This window comes from Sceloporus occidentalis, unplaced genomic scaffold, assembly GCF_023333645.1.
Source record: "Sceloporus occidentalis isolate IW3139 unplaced genomic scaffold, rSceOcc1.0.p SCAF_4, whole genome shotgun sequence".
Classification (NCBI taxonomy): domain Eukaryota; kingdom Metazoa; phylum Chordata; class Lepidosauria; order Squamata; family Phrynosomatidae; genus Sceloporus; species Sceloporus occidentalis.
In genome coordinates, this window is record NW_028316984.1 from 163144841 (window position 1) to 163157620 (window position 12780).

A 12780-nucleotide genomic window follows, 5' to 3' on the forward strand; every position below is an offset into this window, starting at 1 on the left:
CCTTCAAAATTTCTTACAGAGCATGTGTGAACATCAAAAAAGAGAGAAAAGGATAAAGGGGATAGGCTGCCTCACCAACTACCCCCATCACATTAAAGACTAACAAAATGAAATTCAACACGGAGAAATGTAAAGTACTGCACTTAGGGCAGAAAAATGAAATGCACTAATATAGGATGGGGGACACCTGGCTGAATTAGACTTTGTGTGAAAGGGATCTAGGAGTCCAAGTAGACCACAAGTTGAACATGAGTCAACAGTGTGATGCGGTAGCTAAAAAGGCCAATGAAATTTTAGGCTGCATCAATAAAAGTATAGTGTCTAGATCAAGAGAAGTAATAGTGCCACTATATTCTGCTTTGGCCAGGCCCCACCTGGAATATTGTGTCCAGTTCTGGGCACCACAATTCAAAAAGGACATTGAGAAACTGGAACATGTCCAAAGGAGGGTGACTAAAATGGTGAAGGGTCTGGAAACCATGTCCTATGAGGAACAACTTAGGGAGCTGGGGATGTTTAGCCTGGAAAAAAGAAGGTTAAGAGGTGATATGATAGCCCTGTTTAAATATTTGAAGGGATGTCATATTGAGGAGGGAGCAAGCTTGTTTTCTGTAGCTCCAGAGAACAGGACCCAGAACAACGGATGCAAGCTGCAGGAAAAGAGATTCCATCTCAACATTAGGAGGAATTTCCTAACAGTAAGGGCTGTTTGACAGTGGAACAAACTCCCTCGGAGTGTAGTGGAGTCTCCTTCTTTGGAGGTCTTTAAGCAGAGGCTGGATGGCCATCTGTCGGGTATGCTTTGATTGGGATTTCCTGCATGGCAGGGGGTTGGACTGGATGGCCCTTGTGGTCTCTTCCGATTCTATGATTCTATGATTCTAAGAAGCATAGATCTGTAAATGAAGCCATGAAAATCATAATAACAGTAGAGGTTGGTGAAATTTTACATATCATCCTTGGATGCATTTGGGAGCAGCTTTCAAGTGGTCTCCTTTGTTTACTTCTAAACGGATTACATGACCTGGTTGTTTCAGTTCACCTATCCATATTGTTAGTTTGAATGAAAACTTTGTGGTAACATGTTAAACACATCTTTGTTGTGGTGTAGGAACCTATCCTTATTCTTTCCATGTTATTTCTACCTCTGGTACCAAATTTTCTTTTAAAAAAGTAATGCTGAGGAATACATCTGCTTCATTAAGTGAGGTATATCTACAGAGATACCTACAAGTAGCAACATACTTGGTTCTGCTCTCCAATATAATCTTTGAGTTCTACCTTCCCCCTTTCCAGCACATACCTTTCAGAACCTGGAGAAGTTATTTTGGGAGGAGTGGGTTAAATCTGTTTGGTAGTCCTGAGTACATATTCACTGGATCACTGAGATTTACCTAAATTGATTTGCACAAGTGTTTGAGACCACCAGCATTCAGGTTTTGGAGAACAACTCCCATAGCTCCATCATTCTGGGATTGTAATCTTAAAAAATGCTTCCAAACTCTGCTAGCATGCCAAAGATTATTCAAGAACATGTTGGAGACTTCATTGGAACAAAGAGTTAATCATAGACTAGTTATTATTTCCTAGCATGTTGTTGTTGTTATTATTATTATTATTATTGGGCATTTTTCCTTTATAACCTTATAAAAAGCTGTGGTAGTCTTAGAACAATAACAGCAAGTCTTCTTAATCTTGCTTTCTCAAATATTTTAACAAACCGAACTTCAACATGTTAGTGGAATTTTCATGCTGTATCCATTTTTTCCCCTTCTCATGATTAATTCAGCATGTGAGGAGGGATGATTTCTATAGGTGAAATGTTGCTGGTGGTGAAGAATTTGTGCTGTTTGCTGAAGCCCTAATAATAAGTGGACACACTCATTCATTCCTGTAGCTGATTTTAAGTGTAAAAAATAAAGCTTAAGTGTTATGTATCTGGCTCTCTTGTATCATGTCTGGTTGGATCTTCAGATACTTTGCAGAACTGACGAACACACAAAAAGAAAAGCTGTACCTGTATAAGATGTCTGTCCAAAAATAAGCGTCCCTTCCACTGGGATATAGCCCTTCCCACTGGGGCAAATCTTAATGTAATCCACTGGCAAAGAAGAACAGCAGCAACAACGGACAAAGGGAGATAAAAACATGAAGTAGATTATTACATAACTATGGATCAAGCAAGGGTGTCCCCTGCCCTCATTTGGATCAGCCCAAGAATATGTTTCAATGTAGTGTACCTGAGCCAATAATAGGGCATGGATGTGTTTCACAATTGTCTCCCCAGGCTGCTCCTTCAGTGCAGCAGCATTCCTCCTTGGTGGTATTGTTGGCCAAAACGCTGTCACATAATGGAGTATCACTGATGTGATAGTAGCATTCCTTCCTTTCTGAGATACTGGGATACAAAGACACCGGCCTTCCAGGTTCTCCTGAGATTAGAGACAAAATGTAGGTGAAGGAGGCTCATGTTGATAACATTTTGCCGGGCAGTTACTCAAAACACTGGAATTCTAGGCAAGTTCCTAGAGGGTCACTACTGATAAAGACAATCTGGCTAATAATAACATCCTCAGGATTTCCCCATATTATTAACATTAGCACTGCAAATACTCTCTAAATTTTAGCACCGCAAAGTGTATTTTGCACACTCCAAAAATCTTCTCCCCTCTCTTCTTTCTTGTCTTTCCACCACAAGTGTGACAGTGAAGAAGTACATTTCCACCCAAATAGTAACCCAGTTTTCTCAAGCATTGTGCCGTGTCATAGACTTCTACCAGCTTCTCATCTCCTGCTTTGTTACTTACAAGAAACAGAATTTTCTTTCTCGCCATTGTATGCCATTTTTTCAAGCTGTTACCTTTTTTAAAAGTCTTTAATGCTTTTTTGATACTGAATTACTTCTTTACATGGAGTTCCTATGTCTTACAATTAAAAGGCATTATGTCACTACTGTGTCTATCTTTTCCTTAACAGATGTTCTCTGATAAGTGAAAAGTTGCAAGAAAGAACAGGGAATTATGGGAAAGCTGCTAACTGTAGATGATCATTTTTAGATCCTCCACAAATTCTGAGGCAACAATAAATATGCATTCAAACAACAGTGTGGAATGTTGATCCAACACTAGATTTGGTGGGAAAGGGAGATAAACCAACAAAGCTACTCTCGCTCCTAACGCATTACTACCACTACTGTTACTACTACCACCACCACCACCCCTGACTTTTCCCCAAAACCAGGAGTTAAGATGCCTGGGCGATGCCTCGTCCAGTCATTTAAGGATTTTTTTCTGTTATTTTTGGTATCACAAATAAATTGTCCTTAAAGACTATGTGCACTTTTATACTGTGCAAAGCCTTTGATTGAATCTCTCATCAACGTCCCCCTTTAAAAAAAAATTGCAAAAAGTAGCATGACCAATATGACTTTCATTGCATCATGAGGGGACATCATGCTACTGGTGCCAGATCAGGGATTATAGATCTCATGATAAGAATGAAATTTGGTTGAGCCTTATATTTTTGGGTCATGAGACCTCCCATTTCAATTTACTGTCCATACACATATAACAAGAATGTAAGCCATGCCTTCTTATATTCCATCATTAATCCATTGATGACAACTTTTCTAATTAGACAAAAGGATGTCTACTCAAATATCACTGAAGTTTTTCTTATGACAATTTGATCAAATAGTTGTGGAACTCCCAAAGGAAGTCTGGGTCTATCCTTGATGGGCAGTCCAAACTGTACTCTTTTATATACCCTTTGGATTATAAAACTGGTTCTTAAAAGTGGCAATTAATCAATCAGTCACTTAACCAACCTTGAATCCAGCCTTCCTTCCAAGGTGGGGAGGTAAGATGGCTAACAGAATATTAAAATATCTAATAAGCATCATCAGTTATAAATATAAAATTATCTAGAGTATTTCTTATTTAAAATGATTGAAACCAGAAGTACAGTGCACCCTTTTTTTACCCAGAGGAACTGTTCCAGACCCCACCCCCTGCGTAAAAAACCCACATATGCTCAAGCCTCATTGAAAGTAATGGGACTCATGCATGCAGAGGCGGCGCATGCCTTATCTAAATGGGACATGCCGCCCCTTGCGCCCCACATGCTCCCAAGCAGTTCCCTCACAGCTTTCAGTGTATGCTGAAAGCCACATATAACGCGGGTGCACTGTATTTTGGATTTCAGGGGTTTTCTGGATTTTGGAATAGCTGTATTTGTATATATGTTCATACTGAGATATTTTAGAGATGAGACATTTTTATCATTCTAAAATTCATTTATGTGTCATAATATTGTTCACGAAATGAAGCTGTGTACATTGAACCATCAGAAAACAAAGGTATCAGTATCTCAGCCTCCCAGTTTTGGTTTTTGGATTATTTTGGATTTTGAAATTCTGTATAAGGGAGACTCAATCTGTATGTTACTTTTAAAACAGCTATTAGAACACTTTAAAACAGCATATTTAAATGGAATGTTACCTTTGTACCAGCAGACAAATACCCTTGTACAGAATAATGTCCACCATGTCCATTTAGACCCAGTTAGTTAATAAGGGCCCTGTTAGTTGTTCTGTAAAAAGATCTTTGCCTTCTGTTAGAAAGACAACATTCCCTTTTCATTTTTAAAAAATCTATTTTTAAAGAATTTTAACCAGTTTTTAAAGAATATTTAATTTTTTTTGTACATACTTTTGGGAGCCTCAGGCTAAAAAGTGACACACACTTTAATTAACTGAATAAGTAGATCTCCTAGTTTGTCTAACATGCAGTTCATTCTGTATGTGTGACTCAAACAAAACTCCAAAGTTATATATTAGGAACATCGAATAGTGCTTCCTTTCACACAGGCCCACAAGAGGAACTTGTGGTTCTTCTTTCTAAACAGAGTCTTCAGTAGTGCCTCACATCTGTCTGCCCAGTGAGCTCTCACCCATGCCTATTCGGGGACGGCATTCTCCTGCTTCAGTATCATATTCTTCATGGTCACTGGGACACAGGCACAGGAAGGCTCCTTCTACATTTTCACAAAGTGCAGTCCCACACACTGCAACCATCAGCTCACACTCATTTACATCTGCAAAATAATATAATCAAACATCAGTACTCCAGATCTTCACATTCCACATTAATTTCCATACCACTCTCCAATATTTCCCCCTTTTCATATAAGAAGTTAGGTTGTCCATTTTTTTCCTTTTTAGTTTTTGTTCTCTCATTCTTCAAAATGTTCATTTCTTAGCAAATTAGTGATGGAGTGGGAGAAAATTAATTTTTGTACCACCAACCACACTGCCTGAAGGATTCTGGAAGTTATCATCCAAAAATAGGATGATTCCAAGCTCTACCTCAAGAGATGGTGGCCACAGGGGTGTCACTAGGAGGGTTCAGGGGTATGCAACACCCCAGAAGAGGGGTGACACCCACTCAGGCCCTCCTCCCAATGTGCTCCTTCTGGCTTCATGGTGGGTACCTCCTCACAAGGAGACCTCAACTGCCATGGCAAAAGAAAGGGTTAAGTGCACCCTTTTGGCCACTGCTCCCCTGGCAGCCCCCACCATGCACTGGGTGGCCACAGACCCTTCCAAGAATAAGAACAGACACACAAGCAGATCTCTCTGAAGCACAAAGGGATCTTGGACTCAGAGCCTGTAAGGCTACTTCAACAAGAAGTAACATGGAGCTATAGATATTGGGTAACTCTTACCAATACAGTCATGGCCAGAAGGTGAGTTTTCATAGCCACGGTCACACAGACAACGGAATGAACCATCAGTGTTGTCACAAAAAGCATGGTTTCCACATAATGTCTCATTAGCACATTCATCAATATCTGCAAGAAAGATGGACAAATGAATCAGTACAGAATTTACATAACTGAAGGAAAGCCCACTCTATTCGTTCTCCTCATGCTAGCAATCTTCTGCTCCTTGAAAGAGGGCTGATACACATTCAAGGTCATCTCCAGTTCTTGAAGGAAGTTCTCAAAATAATAAGGAAGAATTCCACTGACTCTTTTTAAGCAAACATTACCTCAGCAGCATCTGAGGGTATTTCCAGATCGAGGGCTCCTCATGCTAGCAATTACAAGGACCTATGCACTTTTCCCATCTTTTTTTCCTAAATGGAATCTTTGTGGTATGGAAAAAGATGGAGACAATGGAAAAACAAGGGAAGATTGTGACTGGAGTAAAATGTTATGCAAAGCCTTCCTAAATTTCAGTGGACATGGGAGGGCAGTAGTGTGATAAAAGCATCATCTAAAACTACTCTGTGTTGGGACAATGATGTCAAGAAATGCAACATGGGATATGCAGTTATAGAAATAAAATATGTATGTGAGAAGCAAAATGACTAAGCATGTATAGACAGAGAAATCACACAGGTGTAAAAGGTGATCTAATTTGGAAGTCTTGGGAGCCAAGGACAGATTTTGGAATGAATATTGGCAACACCTGAGACTTGTTTCATGGACAAGATAATCAGATCATATTCATGGGTTGGACTTGAGTCTGGGGTGAACAAAGTCAACCAATCATGTGAATGTACACACCCAGTGGGTGGCACCTAACAATAGCTATAATAATTGCCAGTTTTGTTAATGTGATGCTGGTTGTTGTGGATGGTTGTGGTTGATTGGTAGAATTGTGGTAGGATAGTTGGGCATATTCAGAGAGCAAGAATTGTAACTGTATATAGTGTATAGTAGAATAAAATAGTACTTTTGTTTAAGACTACAAAGTCGTCTGGTGTCTTGAGTGAAAACAACAAGAGTCAGCAAATCCTGATGGTGTTGGAGACATCAGAGGAAGAAGAGTGAGAAAGCCTGAAGAGGTTTGTCAGGGTCTTCAGCTTATTCTCAGAAACTCTGCTGCTTTGAAAGAAAGCAATAACCACTGGCCAAAACTGGTCAGCTCAGCTTCATTAACTTGGTGGTGAGTTACAGCCTGAGGTGAAGTGCAACAACTCCCATCATCCCTGACAAAAGCTAAAGCAGACAAAAGAAAAGCAAGATGACATAAAGGAGAATGAAGGAGCCAGAGAGGATTTGGTAGACAAAGGGTGTTTTGTGACGGAAGAATGTGGGAAAGAAGGGTGGATGTGTAAAGATTAATAGGAAAATAAAGAGAGAACACATGGAATAAAAGCAGAAACAGGATATAAAAGCTAATTAAAGCACTATACTGTAACAAAGTATAAATGAGATGAGTGATTCCTGTGGTTTGTTATAAAGAGAGGTAATATGTAACACTGTCAAAGATTCATAGCTGCGTTAGTCTGCAGAATCAATATGTAGAGAGATCTTGTAGCAATTTTGAGACTACTGTAACTGAAAGAAAGAATTTGGCAGCATGAACTTTCATGGACTTGTCTATTTGGCCAAATGTATTTGAGGAAGTAGACTTAAGTCTACGAAAGCTCATGCTGCCAACTTCTTTCTCAAAGGTGCTACAAGATCTTTCTACATACAGCGTCAAGGCTGGTGGATATGGCCTGGTAAAAACAAACAGGTTGTCTTACTGTGCCAAGATACTTAATCATACTAAATCTTTATTTGCAAGAGTAAAAGAGAGCTTGTACAGAAGTACCTTGGAGGCTTCTCACATGTGCCTCAGGAACAGTCAAATCATTAGGTTTGCAGCTTTTTCAATGTAAATTACATCCATGTAGCAATTCCTTTCATGTATTTAATGTCTGTAATTGACCTGAATGAACACATTGGCTAGACCAAAAGCAGGGGATATGTGGCCCTCCAGTTGTTCAACTGCAGCTCCCATCAATCCTAGCCAGTAGAGCCAATGGTGAGGATTTATGAGTACAGTTGGCCCTTCTTATACATGGATTTCTTATACACGGATTCAAGCATCCACAGTTTGAAAATGTTCAAAAAAAGTATAAATTTCAAATATCAAACCTTGATTTTCCTTTTTTCATAAAGGACACCATTTTGCTATGGAATTATATTGAATGGGACTTGATCATACACGGATTTTGTTATACATGGGGGATCTTGGAACCAAACCCCAGCGTATAACAAGGGTCCACTGTACTATCTAAAATAGCTGATCCTTTTGTTGTCTCTTTCACCTTCTGGAGAACGAAATTATCTACCAGGCAAGTGAGGAATTTTGTTACCTTATTCTGGCAGAATTTGACATGTAACAAATATCAGGATTACTGAAATCTCCCATTTCTATTACATGTCGCCTTTCTGAATGTTTGGTCATCTGTTCCAGGATGGTGTCATCCAAATCCTCAGTTTCCATCCTGGACAAGATTTTCCTTCCCCAGGTGAAGTCCTTCTTTATCAAGACTCTTTCTTGACTTTTACATACACACTCAGATTTTCTCCAGATATGGAACTCACCAATGCATTCACCAAACGGTGTGCGATGGAAGCCAGGTGAGCATCCCATAATGCAGTGGTATGAACCCAAGGTGTTCTGGCATCGCCAGGAGCCACAAGCAGCATCCCCATATTCTTCACACTCATCCACATCTGTCATAGGAATCATTTTGCATTTCAAAAGGGGAGAAAGACAAAGCTAACAGCAGTCACTATATAGAGACACTGGAACCAAGAATGCATGCAAAAAAGCAAACCCAAGCACACACCCTAATCTCAAAGGAGTTCTGCTCCTGCGTCTTACCATGGTTAATGTGTTACACAAGCATTGCTAGCACACTGTTTTCAAGCTTAGCCAACTCAAAGAAATCTAAGAAACAAAGGCTTAGAGAACTTTGTTGTTGTTGCGGTTGCTGTTGTTGCAGGTCTCTAAGGCAACTCTATCATGGGTTTTTTGGGGCGGAATTTGTTCAGAAGAGGTTTACCATTGCATTCCCCCAAGACTGCAAGCATGTGACTTGCCCAAGGTCACCCAATGGGTTTCATGGCCAAGTGGGGAAATGAACCCTGGTCTCCACTCAAACCAATACATCATTGCTGGCTTTGTAGTACCATAATTCCTGTGGTCATTAAGACATTCTTAAAAGGATTAGCTATCTGAGGGAGCAGGTGTAAAAAGAGTAGTTTCTCAGTTGTTAGAGGAAGCAAGGACACTCATAGACTAGATGTGATGAACATGGCTCATCTGAAGCTGCTGTTTTCATTAAGAGGAACTCCTCTCTTTAGTTGAAAGTTTCTTCCCATGCAAAACAGCAACTTCGAGGGAGCAATTTTTATCAGGACCTCAGTATGGGAGGAAAAGTTAAACTCCTCTGCCCTAGCTCCCTGTGATATAAACAATAACTAGCCTCCTTCATTAAATATTAGCTTCCAGACATTGTTATTTGCATTTTTCAAAAACTGCACCTTAAATGGAAGGATACCTTTAACAACTTGTCTAATCTGTAAATTTTCTCCTTCCAGAAGATCAGCTCTTACCTATGCAGTCATCTGTCTCCTGGGAATGCCTGAAGCCAGTTTGACATAAACATCTGTAAGAACCTTCTGTGTTGAGGCACTGGCCATGCAAACACCTGGATTGATCTGAACACTCATCTACATCTGTAGAGGAGAATGTGATACAACAATAAGTCATCTAGCAAATCTGAAAATGTCTTCAAAATAACCTGAAGTATGGTCGGAGTGTGAAGGCACAGAAGACCAAAGACAAAAACAGGAAATCTGTAGATGAAAGGAGGGCTTCCTTCGGCCCAATTCAAATAAGTTAATTTAAGTCTAATTTGGAGTGGGCATTGTTGTTTCATAATCATCCCAGATGAAATCCATCTTTGTCCAAACCTAATTTTTCAAGTATAGGTAATGATGAGGATGTTTCAAAGCAGCAGAAACATCAACTGAGAATGGGAAGATTTATATTCCAAATCAATGCTTATGAGCACTTTTGTAGGTGAGCCTTAATCCTAAAGTTTCCAGTTTCACAAGGGCGGGGTACAGACGGGCAGGGGAAGACGTCTTGGAGGTGTATTCTGCTGAATACGGAGCCTCCAGACCGCCCGCCCCGGGGGCGTGGCTCAGGTGTATGGGGCTTCCACATGGGGGGCAGTGAAGACGCCTCACCTGGGGCCGTTTCTGACCCGCAGTTTCCATACCGCCACCTCGGAGGACGCTGCAAAGAGAGAGGCAGCTTCTGCACGGGCGGCCAAAAACGGGGCTTTTTTTTTTCTTTTGCCGGCTGGCGGATGCGCAGCTGCACAGCTGCGGCACTCAGCACCGGCGGCAGAAAGCCTATGTGCACATTTAAAGCGCCCAGGCCCCTTTAAACTTTTTCCCTCGCCCTGCCCAAGAACAATGGTGGTTTCCTGCCAGCCGGTGATCAGCTGGTGTTGGCATCCTTGTCCGCTTGCACGTTGGTAGTGTCACCAGCATCATGGATGCCTCCTCTCCTTTGGTCCCCACGCTCTTGCTGAATCTGCAATGCACAGCCACAGCTGTCGCCGCTGCCACCGCTGTCCCCCTGCCATCCCCCATCACCTCCCTTGTACATATGTAAATATTTAAAGTTTTAGGGGTTTTTTATTGTTAGGTGAAAATGGCACAGGAATGTGTGTAGGGGTTCACTTTAAATTCCAAACTTTCCCCAATTCTAGCAGCGCAGGCGTACATGTTGCTCTAGGGTTAGGGTTAGGGTTAGGGTTAGGGTTACGAGCATTAAAATAGAGTGCAGCTGTGCTGCAGCTTCCACATCTGCATGGCATCTGACGCTCTAATTAGAGCTTCGGTGCAAACTGCGCATGTTCCAGGACCCCAACTCATTATGCGACGCAGCAGACACGGAGCTTTTAAATGGGCAACTTAAATTAGCGGCGTAACAATTCTGGCGTACCAGTGCAGCAGCTTATAGACGGAGATGCGCAGCTGCGCAGTATATAGAAAAGAAGAGGGGAAAAGCAGCACCTTTTTAATGCCGCTTCTTCCCGCTTGGGGCGTGCGGGCGGCGTGTTCATGGCGGCATTCAGGTAAGGGCCGTCTGAAGGCTATACCTTCATGACGTCATGAACACACCCCTTTTTGCCCGTCTGTATCCCGCCAAGGTCTCCCTCTACTGTTCCTCCTCATAAAGACTGATCTGAGAAGAGTGGCTGGTAGATGCAGACACTGATAATATGGGATTGGCAGAATTTGGGAAAGTCCCTTAATTTTTTAAAGACTATACTCTCAAATCCCCCAAACACCATGGTCACTGGCCAGGTCAGCTGGGGTTTGCTGGAAGTCTTAGTCTTAAATGTAATGTCTTGAACCTCAGTCTATCACTGAGAGATATCAAGCAGATGCAAAAGCACCTCAGACATATCCCAGCATATTAAGATCCAAAACAGGTGGATAAGAACCAGAATGTTTGGGAAAGTTACTTTCTTGAACTACATCTCTTTGCCATGCTGGCTGGGAGATTCTGAAACATAAGTGCATATTGTGGGAGATGTAGCCCAAAGAGCAACTTTTTCAAGCTCTGGGGAATTGGTGATGTTGAACTAAGTTGCCTCCTAATTGGACTGGAACTTTTAAGGAAGCACTTTGGGAGGAGTATTGGACTAGTTACCCTTCATTTTCTCTTGCTACTCCCCTCCCATTGTAAGATTTGTGTCATTACTGGAGAGGCAATGCAAAAGGACAGAGGGACAGGCACATGGCTATTCTTAATTCTACAGTTTAGGACCTCACCTTGACAGCTGACTCCACCAGCAGCATTTGAGAAGCCAAGGGCACAAATACAAAAATAGGACCCATGGCTGTTCAGGCACTCGCCATTAGGGCTGCAGATGCTACTGTCCAGGCACTCATTCAGATCTATAGGAAGGCAAAGAAAGTTTCAGTCAACTCACTCATACTATGTGCTATGGATTATTCTTGTCTGTCTGTGCTGTTAGCCCTTAGGCATAGCCTTTAAAAGGCAAAACATCCCCCACCCAGTGGCATGGTTTTCTGCATAAAGAATTTTACACTGCCTGTCTCTAAGAGGGGTTTGAAAGTAATGCAGGAGTTTGAAAGAGTAAAAAGGAAATTGGGGCAAGATCTGTATGGAAATGCCCTTATTCAGGAAGATCTTCCAAACCCTCTCACTGCAAATCTGGGCAAATATCACCCTTGTTATATTAGTGTTTGGAAATGTTGCCTTTTTTAAACAAAAATTATACCTCCCAGAATCCTACAGCTGCCCAGCATGGCTATGCTGCCTGGGGCAGCTGTAAAGATGAAGCTTTAAAGGGTCATTTTTCAAAGCTCTGTGCTAGTTCCACTAGTTTATCTTCTAGTAGTGTAAGACAATGTACTTATATTACACTGAAATCCACCAAAACACTAGTTTCAGGGGACAGACAGGGATAGGAGGGCATTCACTTAGAATTAGAGAGCAGAGTGCTTCCAAACATACACATTCATTGCATTAAACAAAAGTATTATCTGGCATTTTAAATATTATATACCACTCTCAACCATGTGTACTAAATATACACCTGAAATTCTGAGCAACCATCATTTGATGAAGTGGACACTCCAAAGAAACTCCATAATAAAATAGTATAATAATTTTGGTAGTGTTTAAAGTGCCACATGACTCTTGATTGTTTCTCCTGTAATTTCCTTTTAAAAAAACCCTCCATAATATTTCTATGAAGAAGACTAGCTGTCAGGAGTGCTTTGATTGTGCAATCCTGCATGGCAGGAAATGGACTGGATGGCCCTTGTGGTCTCTTCCAACTATCTGTGAGTCTATTTATCATAATTATACTCAACTCTGATGTAGAATATAAAAATACTAAACAAAGAAGAACACAGAATGAAAACAATACTAGTGTCATA

The 12780-nt window shown here is 41.1% G+C and overlaps 1 protein-coding gene across 4 annotated transcripts in view; it reads right to left on the minus strand.

The window, feature by feature from the left end:
• LTBP2 (latent transforming growth factor beta binding protein 2) overlaps window positions 1–12780 on the minus strand; it is a 205622-nt gene that overhangs the window by 13664 nt on the left and 179178 nt on the right. For 3 of the 4 annotated variants that reach the window (XM_089522203.1, XM_089522201.1, XM_089522200.1), the window contains 7 exons: window positions 11644–11769; window positions 9403–9525; window positions 8386–8517; window positions 5725–5850; window positions 4951–5094; window positions 2241–2432; window positions 2018–2101 (listed from right to left, as the gene is read on the minus strand). In XM_089522203.1, coding sequence (XP_089378329.1) covers window positions 2018–2101; window positions 2241–2432; window positions 4951–5094; window positions 5725–5850; window positions 8386–8517; window positions 9403–9525; window positions 11644–11769 — 927 coding nt within the window. The remainder of the gene's footprint in view (window positions 1–2017; window positions 2102–2240; window positions 2433–4950; window positions 5095–5724; window positions 5851–8385; window positions 8518–9402; window positions 9526–11643; window positions 11770–12780) is intronic. The other variant, XM_089522202.1, reaches the window with a different exon arrangement.